The 22,131-nt window shown below is 48.3% G+C and overlaps 1 protein-coding gene across 3 annotated transcripts in view; it reads right to left on the reverse strand.

The window, feature by feature from the left end:
- SAMHD1 (SAM and HD domain containing deoxynucleoside triphosphate triphosphohydrolase 1) overlaps window positions 1-22,131 on the reverse strand; it is a 134,310-nt gene that overhangs the window by 10,615 nt on the left and 101,564 nt on the right. For 2 of the 3 annotated variants that reach the window (XM_019513082.1, XM_019513084.1), the window contains 6 exons: window positions 19,190-19,260; window positions 13,423-13,578; window positions 9,775-9,875; window positions 9,573-9,681; window positions 7,874-7,965; window positions 4,957-5,072 (listed from right to left, as the gene is read on the reverse strand). In XM_019513082.1, the coding sequence (XP_019368627.1) occupies window positions 4,957-5,072; window positions 7,874-7,965; window positions 9,573-9,681; window positions 9,775-9,875; window positions 13,423-13,578; window positions 19,190-19,260 (645 nt within the window). The remainder of the gene's footprint in view (window positions 1-4,956; window positions 5,073-7,873; window positions 7,966-9,572; window positions 9,682-9,774; window positions 9,876-13,422; window positions 13,579-19,189; window positions 19,261-22,131) is intronic. The other variant, XM_019513083.1, reaches the window with a different exon arrangement.

Here is a 22,131-nt window from a genome sequence, read left to right on the forward strand (position 1 = left end):
GGTCCCCCATGGTCCCTTTACACATCACCACTAGGCGGGATGCTGCACCACACATGCTGCAGGCAGCACAGGAGGTCAGTCTGGATGCAGCCTGTGCCTCAGGGTCCCATGTGCAGAGCTGGGTCTACCCCATGTACTGCAGGAAGCGCATGCCTTGTGCTGGCCCTGGGGGCTGTATACACGTTGAGCCCCAGGGCTGGCACATAGTATATATGGTGCAGGGGATGGACCGGCTATGTGCACTACACATGGCACAGAGGGCCAGCAAAGGACACACACTCCATGCAGTGCCCTGCTGGACTTGGAGCCAGCATGCGGGCCATTCAGTTGGGTGCTACCTGGAGTGTGTGCCCCACGTTGTATGCAGTGCATGTAGGAAGTCTATCCCCATGCCACAGATGCTAGCCTCAGGGATTTCTCTGCACATGGTCCCCAAGCCAGCAGGGGCCACGCAGTGCCCATGGTGTGCAGGATGCACACAGCACAGGGTGTCGAGTGTGGCCTCTGTGGTGCCTGCAGTGCCAGGTCCATCCCATGTGCTGCAGGCTGCGCAAACACCATGGGCTAGGGTGTGCAGTGCATGGGCTGAACCTGCCACTACAGCCACTCTCCATAGGGTGCAAGTCCAAGGCCCAAGGTCACTCATTCAGCCCACAAGGTCAGGTGAGTTTTACACTCCTTATTTAAGGCATGAAGAGACCTGCATGTAATAGAGAAATACCTGCATATAACACAAGTACTTTATATCTCCAACAATGGATGCTGGAGAATAAAATCCCTCTCTGTCTCTCAAACAGCAGCAGGTCTCTTAAGAAGGGTCCCAGAATTAATACAAAATAGCATAAGATAAAAATTGTTACTGGAAGTGTTTTTGAAGCAGCATGGGAAGAAAATGGGCAGCTGTCATACAGTAATCATGGTTTAAGATGTGTTGGCCAAATATGCTGAACCACTGATATACTCAAGTTTGACCAGTAGTTTTTCTGTCAGGGGCTGTGCCTAAACTCTGATGGTCCTTAAGCTTCCTTCTTCCTGAGTTCAAAAAGAGTTGGAGACCTATTCCTCCTTTTCTTCCTCCACCAATACTCCATAATGGCAAGGAATTTGAGTAGGTCATGGAACAAATAAAGAATACCTCTTTAATTAGTTACTTTAAGACAGGAGTGTAAAACTTACCTGGCCCCATGGGCTGGTTGAGGATCACTGAACTGGTCTGCGGGCCAGATCAGAAATGACCCCTTGTGCCGCACGCAACATCCCTGGTGCCAGATCCAGCCCATATGCTGCATGCAGTATGCACTGGCTCTGCTGGTTCCAGGGCTAGGCTATCTGTGCATACTGGAGCCAGCCCACAGGACCTGTCTGGCAGGGCACACATGTATCCCGCACTCCAGATCCATGTGCTGCATGCAATACCAGGTACAGTCCATACACTGCATGCAGCACAAACCCAGTGCCAGCACTGGCATGCAGTGCATGGGGTCAATCCAAGACCCATGGACCAGATCATAAGGCTTCAAGGGCCAGATCTGCCTCCTGGGCCTTATGTTTGATACCTGTGGTCTAAGGCAAGTATCTTCTTTGACTTCTTGCCTTTATGTTACACCTGTGGCAATTCACAAATAATGACCTAGTTTGAGACTGGAGGAGTTGATTTAAACAATCAAAACACTGCTCTACCAAAATAAGCATAAAACCCTCATGCTTTTACCGTGGAGAAATAGCAGGTCCCAGGTATCGTGGGGTAGTTTGCTGTCTCTCAGCGTTTAGCTCTTGCCTGCCAACCCTCCCAACATCCCAGTGGCCTAATTTGTCTCTTTCCTTGCTATGCCTTTAGTGGTAATGATTATTAAGGAGTAGGCCCTCAGTTCAATCCTTAGGTGTCTCTCCGTCTATGTTGACATCACAGGGCCATGCCTGTTCAGGCCCACCCAATCATCAGTTTCACAGGCTTCTCAACCCTAACTGGCTCCTCAGACCCTAGTGGTTCCCAAGGCTTGTACCCTCAGCAGTCCACTAGCCCTCTGGTACAAAGCAGCGCTCCACAGGGCTCTCAGCTCACAAACAGTTCTCCTTTTTCATTCATACTCTCTAGTAAGGAGGCTAGGGTCTCCCATTACAGTACATGCACACATTTTAAGCAGCTTTTCTACAGATTTTCAGTATTAGAACATGTTCTCAGCAACTGCAAAAGCTGCTTGATAGGGCTGTTCGAAGCTTTGGGTGCTGATTTGATTTGGAGGAGATTCAGCCCGATTCAGTGGCCGAATCTCCAAATCAAATCAGGAGACCAATAAAAAGGTCGGAATTGATTCGGAAAAGATTTGGAGAGCTTCAGAGATTCGGGCAGTCCCTGTTCACTGCCACAGGGACTGCTCTGTGCTGGTAAATAGGGGGTGGTGGAGGGGGGAGCCGAGGGAGGGCACCATGGGAGGGGGAGCACTGCCAGGCCCCATCACCAGCCTGCTCCCCCAGTCCCCTGAGCACCCCCCGCCCCCCTTGGCTGCTCCACTTGGCCCCAGCTCCTGATTCTTAAAAAAAAGAAAAGAAAAAAAAGCCCCCACTCATCGGCTGCTGCAGTGGCCACTGGGGCTTCTGGGGCTCATGGCAGAGCCCCCCAAGCAGTGTGGGGCAGCAGGAGGCAGCAGGAATAATGGAGGTTGAAGCTCAGCTACCTGATGGGAGGTATCCTCTAAGGGGTCTGAGAGAGAGTTGGGGGCCAGTGACTGACGGTTATGTGATAAGGTGGAGGCTGGAATAGAGTGCCCAGGAGTGAGCAGACCTGGAAGAACATCAGAGCCCAGAGGGGTGGAGAAAGACCAGAGCAGGCAGACCAGCAGTGGCCCTGGCACATGACCTGAAACTACACCCTGCTGGGGTTGGATGGTGTGGTAGGGCTGCCTGTGGTGGGGCAATCTCCAGGAAATGTCACACCTGTGCCTCCCTAGTGAAAGGTGAGTATGGGGGACTTGAAAGCCTCAGCTGCCACTGCCTTTTGGGTGACTCTGTGGAGGGCAAAGGCTAGGGGGAGCATACCCTGACAGAAAAGCACCAGGCTTGGGTGACAGCAGGGGGACCAGGATGGCCTGAGGCCCAATGCCGGAGAGAGTGAGGCCTAGTGGGAGGCCTGAATAAGTACGAGACCTAGTGTGAGGCCGGGTTAGAGGTCCAGGCACATTGGCAGACACCTGAGGCTTGAGTGGGCCGTAGGCCAAATTTAAGACGCCCAAGGCCAGAGAGGGCCAGGGGCCGGAATCAGCCCAGTGTGTGGGGCAGTAGACCTGACACCTCATCATACAGTAGGGCCCGAATTGGGCTGCCTGAAGCTCTGCGAGGGGCCAGGACCAAGAGTCCATGAGATGAAGCCTGGAGGGCTTTATAAAGTAGGGAGGCCTGGGTGGTCAGAAAGGGCTATGCAGAGTAGGACAGCGTGACTGAGGCACAAGAAAGGGGCAGAGTGAGTGAGACCCTGCTGGGGGCAGTATGAGAGAGGCTCAGCACAGGACTGAGTTCAGCCCGGCCAAGAGAACTGTCACCTGTACGTGATGCCATCTGAAAGGCATGGGACACTTTATAGGGATGGTTTGGAGCCATGTATTACGCTCTTGGCATCAGGGCATTAAATGGGCAGCCTCCCACCTAGGAACAACTATTTAGTTACAACAAAGGCGTGGCAGGTGAGTCAGGTGGGCAGATTGCTGTAGACAGGTGGGCAGGCTGATGTCATGGCTGGCCTTAAGACAGCCCCCTGTCACAAACTGAAACAGGGCTCTCTTGCTCTTGCTTGAGCTCTGGTAGCCCAGTCTCTCTCTCCCTCTAGCCCTGCTGGACCTTCCAGGCCTCAGCCCCTCTCCCTAGGCTTTAGCTCTAGATACCCACCAGGTCCTGTACCTTGGTAGAGCTCTATATGGGCCTTAGCCCCTCCACAATACAGAGTGTCTCCAAGGCACTCCTCCTGTGATCCCTTCTAACTCCTGTCACCTTGTTCAAGCATTGGTCCCTTGGCCTGAGCCTTGCCTGTGCCACCTTTCAGGGGCTCCTGCCCCTCCAGGCGCTTGCTCTTGCCTGCCCCAGTCGGGCCTCCCTTCAGGGCACCTGCCCTTCTAAGCTCTCCTCCAGGACTGCGCACACCAGGTTCCAAGCCCACAGCTCAAGAGAACAGCATGCATCCCTGGCCTCTGTCACTCCCTTTCTTCCTGTGTTGGGTCCCTGGCCCTGCCTCACTGTTCTTATGCATAGGCCTTGGCCCCCTTAGCCTTAGCCTACCTCATTCCCTTTGTTGCTTTGCTGGGCTTGAAACCCAGAGTGCCCCAGTCACCCTGCTGTGTGTCCTCCAATACTCCCCTACAGCCACAATCTGGTCATCCCATGTAACACAAACCCCAAACAACAACAGAAATAAAACATACAATTTATCTCCCCATATGATGCACCTTCTATTGTGATGCTATGGATATGGGCCACTTTGAGCCTTGCACCTCAGGTTCAGGCTTATAGGGCATTTATACACATACCTTTGTGTGCCCCGATGCACTTGATTAATGGAGCCTGCTCCGCATGTGAGCTGACGCACACTGCGCTGTGTTGCACTCAGTTGTGTAAGTGGCGAAATGCACGTCAGCATGCAGAAAATGGCGGTTGTGCACTTTTCAGCTAAAACTTCTGTGTTATATACCAGCAACAGAATGAAAATGAACACACCTTGAAGAACGGCCAATTACAACCAGACCACCAAGCAGAAATTCCATGTCTAACAAATTGTCATAGCCCAGAGATATGGTGATCAAATCATGCATCGCTTATTAATTACATTATAGGAGCATTAAGAGCATGAAGTCAAGGATAAGGACCATGCTGTGCTACATGCTGTGCAAGCACAACAAATAAAGGATTGTCCCTGTCCTCATAAATAGGTTATCTTAGCTAGTTAAACAAGTCACCACTGAAAGCTCATACCTGTTAGTTTAGAGTACGCTTCCATATCTTCCATTGCAGTAGAAATCTTGTAGTATTTTCTGTTTGAACCCTCTATTTGAATGTGGGGATCTGCTTTCAGGAAAGCATCTGTAATCCTATTAAGAGACAAGAAATATGCAATTAGGGAAAGATTCATTTTGAAGAAGTGTCCACTTAGATTTTAAAGAGTCAGGAAATGGAAAAAGCTTCAATCTACTGGAAATATAGAACCTCTCACCACTAAGTATTCTAAGCCAGAAGACAAAAAAAAAAAATTAAATGTACTACCGTATTTCTTGTCACCAAAGGTTAAATAGCAGTGTAACTATATATTAAAGCATAACCAGCTTGCTTATTTCTGAGCAATTTCATTTAAAAAAAACCTATTAAAAATGAGACAGAAATCTGCTGCCTTGCTTTTAAGTCATGTTACCTGCTTTATAGTGCTTAGCTTACTGTACAGTAGCCTGGAAGATGATGATATATATTCAGCTATATTATGTACCAAAAGACACCTGGTGATTAAACAGCTGCATGAATTAGTTAGGATTCATGAAATATATGATGCGTTACTTCAAAAATGAAGGTGCTTACACAGTCATTCACTCAATGAAGGTGGCAGGAAACATTTCTAAAACAGTCAGGTTCTTCCTAAATTACAGCAGCTGAAGGACACCTTGCATTTTTTACAATAAACATGCAGTATAAAAAAGAAAGCTTGCTTCATTATTTAGGTTTCATCAACCTGCCATTAAGCTGGTTTCAGTATAAAAGGAGGTCCTTATTACCTTCATTTTTCATGCTTTAAGAACAAAGTTACAATCACTGCCAGACTATAGAAGTTTAAATAAATGTATAGACAGAGTTCAATAACTAATCGTAAGCAAGCTAGACTTTTCTTCAATTTCCGTCTAAATGGGTGCATCTACATGAGACACTACTGTGCAGTAGACCAATTTATTGTGCAGTAAGTGTCACCGTCTACCTATGGAGATGCTTACTGTGCATTTAGTTGGTTTACTCCACAGTTAATTTGCTATCTTCAAATGCAGGTAGCAAATTAATTGCGGAGTAGTTACTGCGCAGTAAGACGTGTAGACAGCCAACTGGGAGTTAATTTGTTCCTGGTCAGCTGGGCAAGGGGCAGGAGATTGCTCCTTGCTTCCAGGAGTTGCCTACTGCCAGGGCAGACTCCAGTGGAAGAACCTGAGCTGGGACAATATCCCCTTGCCCCAGCAGCACAGAGTTCCCAGCCCCAATTCCATCATCAGAGCAGGGGATGGGAGATTATTCCCTGCCCTTGGGAACTGCCTGCTGCCAGGGCAGGGGGACACTGTTCCAGCCTGGATTCCATCACCGGAACCCACCCCATCAGCAGGCAGCTCCCAGGGACAAGGATCTCTCAGCCCCGCTTCCATCATGGAGGCAGGGCCAGCACCTCCCTGCATAGAGAGAGTTTCTCACCCAGCCTGGAGCTGGCTGGGATCTACCCCAGACCCAGCCAGCCCTGGGCTGCACGGGGAAGTATGCATGTGCATCCTGGAGCTGGCTGGGAACTGTCCTGTTTCAGACAGGTCCAGCCAGCTCCAGGCTGCACATGCAGACTTCCCTGAGCAGCCCGGGGCTGGATGGGAACTGTCTCAGTCTGCAACAGGTCCCAACCTGCAGCTCTTTCCCATCCCTGTCTCCAAATCATGCAATCGAGACACAGGGCTTGGAAAGAGCTGTGGGGGAGGGGCAGGTCCCAGCCCCTCATGTGTCCTGGACCATCACAACTACAACATCAGTCCAACACTAACAAAAGCACATACATGGTTTACAACCTGCAGCTTCAGCATTTCCCTGCCCAGCTGGGGGAATGCTGCTAGTTTCCCCACTAGTGGGTCAGGGCAGGGGGCTGGGACCTGTCCCTCCCCCACAGCTCTCTCCCAGTCCCCTACCCCCGAATGAGGAGCAAGGGCCAGGAGCTCCCTAATGCTGGGGCAGGGGGACATTGTCCCAGCCCAGGTTCTGCCATCAAAGCCTGTGCTGGCAGCAGGCAGCTCTCAGGGGCAGGGAGCAACCTCCCGGCCCCTCCACCCAGGAGACAACTGTCTCCTGGCCCCCTGCTCCTGCCACCCAAGGGGAGTGTGGAGGTCCCCCTGGATGCTGCAGGGGGGCAGAGCAAGGTTGGAGCAAATCTGCTCCCAAATGCATGTAGACGCCTACTCAAGGTACGTTCATCCAGAAACATTTACTCATGCAGACACGCCCACTGATTAGTTACATGTTCCAAATGGATATAGTACAGCATTAAAGCAGAGAGGAAAATAAATAAATAAATGAAAAGTAGTGTTGAAGGAGTACAGCTCGAAGTTTGTTGGGCTTAGGTTGAATGTTTAATAATTTATTACAAGTAATATACAAAAAAAGGCACAAGGTTCTACAGCAGTGGTTCTCAACCTTTATAGACACAAGGTACCCCCTCAACAGACACACGGCGGCCCTTGGAAAATGCCAGTTCTTTGTTTTCACTCAATTTCTGACTACAGAAAAATAATAGAAAACTATGGATAAATATTCTTATATTTTAAAGAACAAGGAAAGACAATAACAGGTCAGGAAGTTTTTAACATTATGAATTCCTATTTGAAATCTCTGGGCTTTTCACATGAATCACATTTGCACACATAACCATGCTAACACTGAGTGGCACCCCATGGTATCCTTGAAAGGATCCTGTGACACTCTGGTTGAGAATCAATGCAGTCTGGCTAAAGTATGAGATTAAGTAGAGTTAGAATCCTGTAAAAATGCACAAACTTTCTCTTTGCCTGTTATAAAGACTTAAAAGTAGATGCTGGTGTTCTCAAGAAAGCAAAACATTTTCATCTCAGCCATTCAATGCAAATCAACAAAATACAGAATGACTACTTACATTGTTTCAATGATGTTGCCAACCTTGTGCTGGTAGGCTCTGCGGTGTAAGCAATTCCTTGTATGGAACATATCATACAAATTTCCGACCTCCTGGATCAAAAGATGAAGTTCTGTCTCATTTGCCCCATGATTTAAGTCGGACTGTTTCACAGCGTTAAGGATTCAAATCAATTAACTTCTATTCAGTGTGCACTATACAAAGGAAGTGCCAGCTTTCTCCACTGATGAATTCACGAACAACTTCTATCTCTACTTACTACTTTAAGTGAGCTTTACAGATATCTTTTCCAACTAAAAGAAGTCTTACTACATTCAATGTTTTATTAATGTATTTGTTATTTTAGGAAGCTGTCTGCAACATGAAAAAGAAAAGTTTGAAAATGTAGTAAGTTTCTCTGCTGGACGTCTATTTTAAGCTATGGCAGTTACTTTAATCTAAGCTCCTATCTTACTTTAACAGCCAAAACTTTATTTTCAATAACATTTTTCTGATGTTGGATTCAAAATGAACAGTAGAAATGTTTTAGAGCTTCCACCATCCTGGATGCATACCAACAGAACTACAAAAATTGTACTTTATTGCTTCCTGTAATAGATCAAAAATACTGCCTGATCAACAGGGATCTCGGTTTTCTGGTTCCCATGGAAAAACTTCCCCTTTACTGAAGGAAATGTGGGTTTCTCATTTTAAGAAAGAAACCCACGGATTTTGCTGTTCTGCAAAGAGCTCTCTCTAGGCTGGCAGAGTTCCAGCCTACAAGGGGTTGGGAGAGAGTGGGAAGAGGGCAGTCAAGCAGGGGTGCCATGTGCACATATGCACATGGCACCACTAGGCGGCCTGAAGAGCAACTCCTGTAATTGTGGGGTGGGGATTGAGTCCCCCATAGGGAAGGAGGGAGGGAGGGAGGGAGCTGGGCAGAGCTGGAGCTGGGGCTGTTGCCCAGCCAGGTGGTGAATGGTGTTTGGGGCCTGGGGCTGCAATCCATGGCCACAGAGCCAAGGCAGGGAGTGGAACATGGCCACGGGAAGCTAATTCAGGGGCAGGGTGCTCCCCAGGGGGACAGGGGAGACCCACGCACCCCAAATCTGTACATGGGGTGGGGGAGGACATGGGCTGCCTGCCATCCCCACGGCCTCTGAAGCCCAGTGGGTGTAACCCGGCATTGCAGGGAACTGAGCAGAGATCTCCTTGCTGCTGTGAGATCTGTGCTGATCTGGCGACGTACCCCTGTGCGTCCAGCAGCAGTGAGGGGCACAACCTCATGCCGCCACCCCTGCTGCTGCTGCTTGCACAGGGGACACCTCTCCAGGGCACAGCAGGGCTTGCAGTGGCAAGGAGATCCTTGCGTAGCACCACTGTTTCCTGCAGCACCAGGTCACACCCACCAGGCTTCAAAAGCCCTGGGTGGGGGCAGCAGGGCAGGCGACTGAGCTCAATGTCCAGTACTAATTCCAGACTCTGATGGGAACAGGAATGAGCTATGCCTTCCCTTCCTTCCTCTACATTCTAGAAATCAAGGGATATTTGCTGCTTTCCTGCTTCCCAAAAAGGCAGAGCAATCTACCAGGCTCATCAACACCACTTCAAGGTTGCAGCAACTGAGCAGTACTAGCCCAAGGCACACTAAGAACTAGGTTTTTCAACTTGCATAAAAGATGTTATTTGCCAAAGGACAGTTCTCATGCAGACAGATTACCTTATCACGCGTACAGATATACTTCTGCCTTTTTACTTCACAGACTCGCACAAATTTAAGGAAGCGCTTATAGTCAAAGTTATTCTGGATTCCTAGGTGATGACAATCCCTAAAAATATTCCAGAAAGCACATTTAACAATGAGTGTGTATTAACAGTAAAAGCAGCATAACTAATTGTTTCATAATCAGGAAGATATTTACCTTGCAAAGTAATCCCATTTGTCAACATCAATCCCATTTCTTTTGTTAGCAACTATCTCATAAAGGAAGCTTTTCTCCCTTGGTCGACCACGATAAGGCCACTTGCAGAGGGGAAGAGGAGAGAAAACTCAGAAACTAGCTAATGAGAATGAGTTAACACAAGGTCAGCAGTCATGTCAGCGTGCATGTTGAAGACAATGGAAATGCATTTCAATTCTGCATGCAACTGTATATCAAATCTACCAATTTACCAAATATCTAATAAAGACGTAAGATTAGCTTTTTGAAACAAAACCTCTGCCATTAGTTTAGAACTGGGGCTTGTGCCAATTCCAACCATGCAGTTGGTCCAATACAAGATATCACCCATAGAAATTCTTGCCTCTCACACGTGTCCTGGACCATCACAGTTACAACATCAGCCCAACACTAACAAAAGCACACAAATGGTTTAAAACCTGCAGCTTCAGCGTTTCTCAGCCCGCAGGTCACAAGAATATATGAAAGGGTCAAAAACAAACTTTAAAAATGGATTCTCCTTTAAAGGTGAAAAATGTGGGAAACTGTGGCTTTTCCCTTGCAGGCTGGCAGAGTTCTGGGCTGCTTGGGGCCCCCCATGCTGTCCTCCCCAACCCCTGCTCCACACACTGAGGGGCTGGAGCGGGGCGGTGGGAGGCAATGGGTGAGGAGTGAGGAGCACTGGGGCAGGACAGGCCATTGATGTTTACAAATGGGTCCTGGTAGAAAAAAGGTTGAGTACCACTGCTTAAATTACTGGAGAGAAATTTGTGGTGATGATAGCATATGGTCCAGCCAGCTTCTGCCAGTAGTCATAAGGGGAAGAGGTTATCACAGTCTAATTGTTCAATATCAGAACTATTTAGAAAACTTTGCACTGTTCTATCACCAACATCATTGAGAGACTTAACCGCTACTGAACATCACAAATCAAAGTGATACAAGTTGTATAATGCAATCTGCAAAGGAATTAGAATTTCTTGTAAATAAGTTATTCTTTGGTTACCAAGCATTACCCATACTTTGAAATATTGTGGAAAATATAATCCTGAAAGAAGAGTGCATGCAAAGAGTTTGTCTTTTCTACTGAGAGCAAAAAACCTTAGGGCTGAGCACCACAAGTAATCTGTAAATTCTAATGTTTGTTGTGACAAAACTGAGTATTCTAGCTCTATACTGCATTTAACTGTCAAGATGTAAGTTTCCATTCATTGTGTTTTAGAAATTTTTAAATGTTGCAATAAACTGCTAACTAAAAATTTTAGATTTTTCTGTAAAAGAAGTAATCTGGTTGAAATAGAACAGTGTAATGGCATCACAATGCCTGGAGTCTATTTTTAGCTGTAACACTTACTAGGTGTGTATTTTTGCACACCTTACTCAAACTCTTATACCCTTTTCTCAGTCTGTAAAAGAATATAAAACTTAGCTAGCTAGCTGAGATGTGGGGATTACTATTTGTGAATCATCATGTCTTGCCTCATTTCATTACAACATTTCACCCTTCAAGTTCCTTCCACTCGTTCTGCATGTTATTGTATCAAAGGCATGGGGAAAAGAGTCACTCCCATCTTACAAGCGCACACAAGGAAATCTCACTAAATATGCTATCATTAAACTGCTACCAAAACCAAAATGTACTCAGCAACAGAAACCAACTAAGTTGATTAAATGCAGCTACCAGTAAGCATGAATATAAAACACATGGCCCACGTGCTGATGGGAACCTTGGGTTTTTTTGGGGTAGCATACTATATGAAAGCCCCAGGCCCAGAAGCCTTGGAGTTCAGATGCCCCCTTGTCTTGCTTGTTCCTAGCCAAAAGGCCAAAGAGCAGCTAAGGGAAAAGTACAAAAGGAATCCTCCATTTCCACAAAATTAACGAGACCCTATCAAAAAGAGAGGACTACAAACAATACAGCTCATCATTGGAAACTACCTCAAAGACAAGTTAATATATACTCCACTTAAATAAGACAGATGGTAGTTCAACCCACTTTTTAAGTCATGGTGATCCAGGACACAGCACGTATTTTGACTTCTTCATTCTCACAGCTGAGCTCTGCCTTCCTTTACCATTTCCCACAACTCCTGTTTTTAACAATCCATAAATGTCTGGCAAACATCACCAACTGGGGCCCCAAACAGTTTACCCAGAAGCCCACTGTCAGCCCCTCTCTCAGCCTGGCACACAGGATTTGTGTGGCCCCACCCTCCATGAGGTGAAGCCAGACCATTTTGCCCTGCACCTCATCTGCATATAAATTTTTGGAGGATCCCAGGACTCTTGGCAAGAACACCTGGTTCCAGTCATGAGTGGGGCCTAATCAGCAAATGAATCCTTTGTGGAGGGTATCTAGAGTACAGACACATACTGAGCAGTGCTGAGCTGTGGGGTTACCATGGGCACCTATACACATGCAGCCAGGATGCTCCGGCATGCTGTAATTACAGAGCATTAGAGCAGACTCGATTAATCAAGTCTGCTAGAGTGTGGTAATGCTCCAGCAGACTCCAAGCATCATGTGTATCAGCATCCCCTTGTTGAACGAGCTTTAGTTAAAGTGCCCCTGCTGCCATTTTTCAGCACAGGGACACTGAGACATGTCACACTCTGGGCACTTTAATTACAGTGGCTCTCAGTGCCACTTTAATTAAAGCGCCCCTCTGCACCCTTCACCCCCTACTCTTGAAGCACATGTATAAATGCCTCATTGCTTGACATGCTGTTGACTCTGGTGAGGCCCAGCACATTGAACTATGTGGTAAATCACAAGCCTTTGGCTTTGGGCTAATATCATGCACAGTTTGTACTATGTGCCAAAGCTACTCAAAAGTGTGTTTATGTGCTAAACTTGCAGCAGTTTCAAAAAAAGGGAATATGCATCAATTCTGGATGAACTAAGTGTATGGGTACTATACGCAAATTGCTACAGCCCTGTTTAATTTCAACGTTATTGTTTTTAAATTTGCTCCCCAATTCAGTAAGAAGAGGGGGAAGGGACTGCCAGGGAAAAAAGCTGGGGGAAAGCAGAGCACAAAGAAGCTACCAACCTCTTCCCCCAGCCCCCTCAAATTTATTTTCCCTGTTGTAGCAATGGAAGGGGGGCAAATTCAAGGCAAATCTCAAGTAATTAGATTTTATACCTGGAAAATTATAACAGTTTTATAAATGTTCCATATATAGTATCTAATTATTTGTGAGCTGTCTTATTAGGGTCACCTTCTAATTGAGTACATGTAGTAACTCTGCACCTGCTTATTTATCTTCCCTACTCAAGCTTTACATCTCTCCTCTGTCTATCCCAGCCTTGTGACCTATTCATCAGGCTCCTGAAATCACTTCTGTGTTCCCCTATGATACAACTCCCTCTATCCATCTAGCTCCTTCAGCAGACAAGTTTTTAAGTCCCCAGTAAAAATCCAAACTCATCTTAGCCCTTGTCCGTTCGCCTTCAGTTCTGAGCTTTGGGGGACAGCACTTAAATTCTGAATTCTTCAGAAGCCACCATCAGCTACCTACAACCTAAGCAATACTTCATTTTTCACCCAAAGATTTCAAGCTAAAGTTGAAGCTTTCCTCATCAGCATCTTATATTTAAAACTTCCAAAAAGTGGAATATTAACTCACTGGATTCTCACATGTCGTTTCATCTATGGGTCCTCCTATTTGTTCCTTGATGAAGTCCATATCTTCACTCAAGACAAGACCATAGTTTTCCATGACTTTTCCTAGGTCATTGGAAGTAATCAGGTGTTCAAACATCTGAACAGAAGCAGTTTCATGCTGCAGAAAGTATGTATAAATATTATCATTATAAACACAAAGTTTAAGAGTGTGTGTATACATCACATGAGGTTTTTTGCAAAGATATTATGAGTTAACCATAACCATAATCAGTAGGGCTGTGTGAAATTTCGCCGGGTGTTTCATTTCGAAGCTGTTTCAACATGTTCTGAGCTGAAAACAATGAAATAGAAATGCTTCAAAACAGCTTCAAAATGAAACAAGGGCACTCGAAATGTTTGGAAAGATTTGAAATATTCTGAGTTTTGAAGCTAGGCTTGCTTGGCTTTAGTGCCGGTCCCAGGTGGCAGCAGCAGCCTTCTCCCATCTGGCGCGCAGATCTGGGGACCTGCACCCCCAGGAGGGCTGCTGTGCTGTGCTGGACTCCTCCCAGGGACGCGAGCTCCTGGATTTGTGCACTGGATGAGAGAACGCTGCTGCCTGGGACCAGCAGCAGCAATCTTCCCTGGCACTGGGAGCAGGCTGTGCCCAGCGCTGGTCCCAGGTAGCAGCCTGAGCCTCCTCTCATCTGGCACGCACATCTGGGGGATCGCACCCCTGGGAGGAGTCCAGCACAGCCCCGCAGCCCTCCCAGGGGTGCAAGCCCCTGGATCTGCACCCTGGATGAGAGGAGGCTCTGGCTGCCTCTCCCACCATGGACCGGCGCCCCCTACTCACCTTCCTGCTCAGCTACAGCCCCCCGCTTGGCCTGCAACCAGCTGTGGCCTTCTCACTAGCACAGCAGCCAGCTGCGGCCTCCCCCATGCGCTCCCTACCGGGCTGTGGCCCCCCTGCGTGCCCCCCGCCTGGCTGCAGCTCCCCCATATGCCCCCCACCCAGCTCCAGCTCCCCGTGTGCTTCCTGCTGGGCTGCAGCCCTCCTGTACCCCTTGCCCAGCCCCCCCAACGCGCTTCCCTCCCAGCTGCAGCCCCCTCACTTGCTGCCCACCAGGCTGCAGCCTCCCCTGTGTGCTCCTTGTGCAGCAGTGCCCCCCTCACACACGCCCCCTGCCTGGCTGTGCCCTCCTTGCTTGCCCCCAACCTGGTTCCAGCCCCGCAACTTACCAGCAGCAGCAGCTACACTCTTGGCCTTGTAGCACAGCCCCCCTGCATGGCAGGGGGCAGCGCAGCTCGGCCCCAGCCACCCTGTATTCATGCAGCCTCTGCCACAGCACGCTGCTGCAGCCCAACTCGGTGCAGGGCTGCGTGCTTTCGGGCAGCTCCGGCTGTCATCTGGGACTCCATGTTTCTCGTGGGGACCGCCAGCCACACTGGCCTGGGCCTGCATGCATGAGCTCTGCGCCACCCTGCTGGGCTGCTTCTGTGCATGCAGGACCCGGGCTGGTGTGGCTAGTGGTCCCCTATGAGTGGCGCACAACCCCGAGTGACAGCCTGGAGCTGTCTGAAAGCACACAGCCCTGCACCACGCTGCACCAGGCCACAGCAGTGCACTGTGGCAGAGGCCACGTGGATACCAGGTGGCTGGGGCTAAGCTGTGCTGCCCCCCGCCATGCAGGGGAGCTATGCCACAAGGCCAAGAGCTCTTGCTGGTAAGCTATGGGGAAGGCTGGAGCTGGGCGGAGGGTATGCAGGGAGGCTGGAGCCGGGCAGGAGGTATGCAGGGGATGAGTAGGCCACAGCCGGCCATGGGCCGAATGGGGGGCTGTAGCTGAGCAGGGAGGTGACCGGGGGTCGCCGGCCCCTGGTAGGAGAAGCAGTCTGAACTTCCTCTCATCCGGGGCACAGATCTGGGGGCTCGCACCCCTGGAAGGGCTGCCAGACTGTGCCAGACTCCTCCCAGGGGTGTGAGCCCCTGATCTGTGCTGGACGAAAGGAGGCTCAGGCTGCAGCAGCCACAATCTTCTCTGGTGCTGGCTGTGGGCTGCACCCAGTGCCAGTCCTAGGCGGCAGTGTGCAGATCCGGGGGCCTGCACTGCAGCCCTCCCAGAGGTGCAAACCCTGGATTTGTGCACTGGATGAAAGGAGGCTGCCACTGCCAGCAAGTGTCAAGACTTTTGCTTTGAACAGTTTAAGGTGCAGTTTCCCAGAAACCTCTGTACCTATCTCCTTGAAACTTGACAGGCTTCATGCCCTCAGAAGGCAATTTTCATTCAAATCAGGCAAGAAATGACAAGGTTTTAGGCATTTTCATAATTCCCCATTATAGCCTATGGGTGAAACGGCAAAAATCATAAAAACAGCAAAACAGTTTCGACAGAATGATATGGGACAGTGCTTCGAAATGAAAGAAAAGGACAAAACGAAACACTGTCTGTTCAAAATGGCGAAACAGACGTTGAAATGAAACAATTGTTTCGTACAGCCCTAACAATCAGTATACCATATTACTGTGGTATAGCTCATGGGCAACTGGTGCCTCCTGAGTCTGGGGGGGAAGGGGAGGTATGTGCCCCCCCAGGAGCCAGTCAGCGACTGGGGGGTGGATCTTCCTCTCTACTGTTCTAAGCAGAGACCTCATGGCCTGGGGAGCCAGGGCCAGTAGCCTCTTTCACTCCACCTGGTAGTGATGATGCTTTTCAAATTGGTTGGCTAGCAGTTAACAACTGCTGGCCTTCATTGGGCCCCAAAGGTGATGTCAAAAGGTCTATATAAGCTAAAACTGCCCAGGAGATGGAGCAGAGCAGCCGTGATGAAGACTCACACAGGAGCTGAAATACCTGCAGCTCTCTCTCTCAATACTGAAGTGAGTAAACTGCTGAAACCTATCTAGATACACAGCTTGCTGTAAAATAGATGTGTAATCAAAGGCTACTAGCCACAGTGTTTGCTCTAGGGTTATTCTGTAATACTTCTCTATCCTGCAGCTTTCCCCAAGCCTTCTACCTGTAACCAAAACAGTTCTTCACTGTACCGAGTGTGGTGGACTGGTTGGTAGATGTATGCCTTTGTGCCCCCTTGGTCTGGCTGACTAAGAGAGGCTACTTTTTGTGCTTCAGACTAGAGGAAGCACCCCCCAGCTTTTGCAGTGGGTCAAGCACCCTCAAGGTCTACAAGGCCTGTGTACCCCAAGGGGCACAGCGACAAAAACAGACCAGGTCTCCTGGTTGGTGGCAGCAGTACCCCCAGGCTTCTGGGTGTGCTCCAGGAAGGGGTTCGGCCAGACATGAGGCACCCCAGGCAGGCACTTCAAGCTTGACAGGTGGATGGGCGCAGTGAGACAGGTGGCACAGTGCAGAAGCGCCCCCTACTGGCTTGCCACAGGCTGTGTAGACAAAAGTTGGGTGGAGTTGCAGACACTGGGCACATCTACAGATACAAATACTCCAGTGTAATTTACTCTAGAGTAAACTTACCCCGGGCAGGTGTCTACATGGACATGGGAGCAGGTTTGCTGCTCATGGCAGCAGTCTGCTCCCATCCCAATCAGTCCTGTACTGGTTCCCTGCAGCAGCCAGGGGGAGCTCTAAGCTGTCTCCTGGTTGGGGCTGGGACATCGCTCCCTGACCCCATGAGCTGCCTGCTGCCAGGGTGGGCTTCACCATCAGAGCCTGGGTAGGAACAACTTCCCCCTGCCCAGGCAGCAGGGACCTCCCAACTCCCGCTCAGCAATTGTGGGGGTCCAGGCTGGGAGATTCTTATCTCCCAGCCCTGGCCCCGTGACCATGGAGCTAGAGCTGAGAGAGAAGAATCTCCCAGCCCATGCCCTGTGACCACAGAGCTAGGGTTGAGAGATAAGAATCTCCCAGTTCCCACTCCCCGATCATGATCTTGAAGTGGGGACTGGGAGCTTCCTGCTCCAAGGGCAGGGGGACATTGTCCCTGCCCAGGCTCTGATGCTGGAGCCTGCTTCAGCAGCAGGCAGCTCCTAGGGGCAGGGAGCAATCTCCTGCCCCCTGCTGTCCAGGAGCACATTTGCTCCCAGGTGGCCATCTACACAAGCTGTACTGTGCAGTAAGTAATCAGGAGTAAATTTGCTACTTGTATTTACAGGTAGCAAATGTACTTGCGATTAGAGCAAATTACTGCACAGTAAGTGTCTGCATGTGTAGATGGTGATACTTAATGCACAGTAATTAACTCTAATCTCAAGTAAAATGCCTTGTGTAGGTGCACCCACTCTGAAGCGTCAAGCTAGGATTCTGAATACACTGGAGAAATGGCCCAAAATCAAATGGATGAAATTCAAGAAGAACAAGTGCAAAGTCCTAAACCTGGGATGCAATAATTGTATGCACAAGTAAGGACTGGGGAACAATTGGCCTGGCTGCAGTACTGCACTGAAGGATCCAGGTACAGTGGATCATAAGCAGAATATGAGCCAACACTGTGTTCTTGTTACAAAAAAGCCAACAACATAGTGGATTGTATTAATAGAAGTGTCTCTTGCAGAACAAAAGAAGCGATTCTTCTGCTCTATTTGGTACTGGTGAGGCCTCACCTGGAATATTGTGTACAGTTTTGGGCTGCACACTTAAAGAAAGATGTGGATGTATTTGAAAGAGTGCAGCAGAAAGCAATAAATAAACAAAACTGAAAAAACAAGAGCTATTTAGTCTAGAGAACAGAGGATGATGGGCAGAGGGGAGACAGAGGCAAGTTTTGATAACAGTCTTCAAATACCAGGTAGGTGATTATAAAGAGGATAGAGCTAAGACTGTTTGCTGTGGCTGTAAGGGACAGGACAAGGGTCAATGGCCTGAAACTGAAGCAGGAGAAATTTAGTTTGGAGACTAGGAAGAACGGTGTGACTATGAGGGTGGTGAAGCACTGAATCTACAGAAATCGTTGAATCTTCATCCAACGGTGTGACTACGAGGGTGGTGAAGCATTGAATCTACAGAAATCGTTGAATCTTCATCCTTAGAAATTTTCAAGAGCTCATTAGACAAACACTTGACTGTGATGATTTAGTCAGGGATGGTCCTCCCTTGAGCAAGAGACTGCACCAAATGACCTTATGAGGTCCTTTCCTTCCTTACTTTCCTATGATCAACAACTTTGCAAAGGTTATATAGCAAGTCAGAGTCAGAAACAGATAGATACCTGTGTTACCCAGAGGACCAGGCTGCCTTAAAGGAATGCAAATTTTATGCTCTCCTAGTTAGTAAATATCAACTTGTTTGCATATAAATTAGAATATTTTATGAACAAACAAGTTCTTCCCTTTCTCACTTTCTGCATTTCACATAATAGTATAATGAAAGTTGTTAGGAATATAGGGAATTGGTTTAAACTTTTTGGAAAAATGGTCATTCTTTTACAAGCCATTTTTGTATTACATTTCTTTGCTTTAGTAATAAAATCTGTAAAGCTGAAAAGAAAAAAAATGTTTAGGTTGATGTTTTATGCCTGTGGAAATTTGGATTTTAGATAAAAGTTATCCTATAAATATTTTAAAGAGATTATTTTAATCAAAACCTCCCAGCTTGGCTATTAGGAGACAGAACAAGGGAGTCACCATGCACAAGTGGTCGAGAACTTTTTTGAAAAATTAAGACCTGTCAATTTTCTATTCTATAAGAAGTTAGATGTCTGCTGTGGCATTTCTTAACAGACAATGTCAGATCCCCATATATTTAAGAAAATTTTTCCCTTAAAAATGCTGTGTTAACTTATGTGTTAACATATTATTCTTTATAAAATATACTTACCTTCCATTTCAGCCCAGGACGAACGAGTGGAATAAATCTTCCATCAAACATGTGTGAAAATGGTCCATGACCTTAAAATCAAAGTGTAGAGACTTACTGTGAGATAGGTTTGCCAGTAAAAATATATGCATGGATGTTAAAAACTCTTTTTTAACTGACCTGGTGTTCTGAACATCTCTGAACTAGGTTCGGATACAGTATCTGTACAAATGCACACACTTCAGGAAGAATAAATGACTGCAGTTTTGAAGGAGTTGTCCGTCAGATAGAACTAAATTCAGGTCATTTTGTCCAAGTGAAAATGAAGAATCCTAAAACACTTTCTACAGAGCATTCAGAAAAACTCAGCATTCTGGCTAATTACTGAATCACTTGATAAATTCAGTTCTAATATTCTGCAATGTGCAGGATTTTGGAACTGCCAAGATTACAATTAAATGTTCTATATCAGCTATGTAGTGGATTAGCAAAGTGAAATTTAATGAAATATAATAGAATATGCATTTTTCCAGCATTTTCATTTCAAATGCTCACACTTTGAGATTTTAATCACAGGAGCCAGATGGGCTGGAATATTTGAACCATCAAGGAAGCCATCGTTTATACAAAAACTAAGTAAAAATTTAGAGATGGACAGTGGCCCAACAGCCATTTAAACTACCAGACAACTGCTCCAACAACTTGTCAGTTATTCCCAATTAGCTTCTTCCCCAAAATTCTCTAAAGAAAGAAAGAAAGAAACTTTTGACTTGTTTGAATTTTTATAAAGGTTTATTAAGGGGGAAAGGGGGTAACAATCCAGGCAGGGGCCCAGGTGTAACAAACAGAGCCTAGGGCTATGGCCTGCAAGCCCTGCCCTCCCAGTCTAAAAAAACCCTAAAACAGCTAGTCCAACAACAGTCTGCTCAGACCCCTGCTGGCACCCCAGGAAGGGGCAAGCAATATCACAGCGTGAGGACTAAATGGATGCCCTCAACGCTGCAGAGCACCCCCTAAATGGCCCAACATGCCTGGAAGGTGGGTACTGTCTGCTGGAGGACCTCATGTTCAAATTCCAGTGTCAGGTGTCTGGACCAAGAACTGAAAAAGTCTCAGAGTGTCATCAGAGCCGGCCCCAGTGAGCTGGTTCCTGCGGCTCTTGAGGATGGCCATCTCAGCCTGACCAAGCAAAAAAATTGGCCAGGCAGATGACACCCCACTCTGCTGCCCGGTATGGGAAAGAGAACAAACAGGTGGTCTCTGAGAGGTCCAAGTCTAGTGCCTCAAACAAGGTGCCAAGGGCAGCAAAGAGTGGCAGCAGCTGGGGGCACCTGAGGAAGGCATGGGATAAATTCTCTTCTACGTCCCCTGAGCAAAAGGGACAGGCTGCAGATGCAGTTGGGTCCATGTGGCGGACAAGAGTGCCAGTGGCCAGTATTCCGTGCAACAACCACCACTAGAAGTCGCTAGTCTGTTTGGCAATGGGTAGCTTATAAAGCATGCGCCACGCAGGGCGAGCTGGTGTGATTGCTGGTGCCACTAGGTGCCGCCTCCATGTCGTGTCAGGTTGAGTGCCAAGGATGCAAGCATAGCAGAGACAAACCACGCATGCGTACAGGGCTTTCCAGGGAAGCATGTCAAAGTGAATCCCAGCATCGCTGTCAGATGCACGGAAAGAGTCAATAAGGTGCCCGGCCCACCACGCAGATCATTATCGACAGCCCAGACAACAGGCAGTGGTAGAAAGGGCTCTCCGAAGACATCTCTGGCAGGGATATCCCCCCGCACTTGGAGGTATTCCTTGATGGCAGCTGCTGCCTCTGCTGGGAGGGTGGCTTGCATGTCCCCCAAGAAACAGGCCTTGCAGCAGACTGAATGCATGCCCAACCAGGCAGCCAGAGCCTCAGCTGACAGTCAGTCTGACTGGTCCATATCGAGAAGGTGGCTTAACTGGACTGTACACGACTACATGAGAGTCAGTGAAGCTATCAGACCTGAGGCTCGACAGCCTATACTGCAGGGTCAGGTTGTAGACAAGTGGCTTCTGCAACAACTGGAAATTGCAGATGTCTGGCCCAGGACTGGAGGTGGAAGACAGCCCATGTCAGGCTGTGGTCAGCCCATGTCAGGCCCATGTCAGGCCCATGTCAGGCTGTGGTAAAAGGGCGGGAGGGTGCCCCAGTCCAGGAGGGTAGGATCCAGGAGAAAGAGTTTTCGGTCAAACAGAAACACACAGGCCAGCTGCTGCCAGGGAGGGCAGTCTTCACAATAAAGGAGTCTCTGGAGAGCCTGCAGGCAGAAAGCCACTCTACTCGCCAGGTCAACCAAGCCCTGGCCTCCCTCAGCCATAGGCAGATAGAGAACAGCTCAGGGAAGCCAATGACGTCTGATCCAGAATAAGTCTACCAGCAGTCTTTGAAGCTGTTTGAGTAAATCTGGGGGGGGGTCCAACACAGCACGCTGGTGCCATAACGTTGCGGCTGCCAAGTTGTTCACAATGAGGACCCGCCCAAGGTAGGAGATTGGGCAAGCGCCACCGCCACAGGCATGCCTCCTCACTGAGGCCTTCCCAATTCCAGGCTGGCAAAACTCATGAGCCGAGCAATATCCCCAGAGCTTTAAGGCCCTCACGCCGCCAGGTGAGACCCACCCCACCCCGGGCAGGTCTGGGGAGGGATGACTGGTCCAAGCACCAAGGTGTACAGCATTGCTCTTGGGCCAGTTAATGCAAGCTTACGAAGCATGCTCATAAGCATGCTGACAGTCCACCAGCAACTGGACCCTGTGAAAGGCTCTCTCCTCATCCAAATTCAAAGAGGTCTGCGGCTGTCAACAGGTCAAGAAGCAGGACCAGATTGTCCTGGATAGTCCTACCCAGCACGTAATAGCTCTGTTCAGGGCCAATGACAGAGGCTATGACAACACACAGCCGACTGGGCAAGGCTTTGGCCAGTATCTTGTAG

The sequence above is a fragment of the Gavialis gangeticus genome, unplaced genomic scaffold (genome assembly GCF_001723915.1).
Source record: "Gavialis gangeticus isolate Ggan-Ray unplaced genomic scaffold, GavGan_comp1, whole genome shotgun sequence".
NCBI lineage: Eukaryota > Metazoa > Chordata > Crocodylia > Gavialidae > Gavialis > Gavialis gangeticus.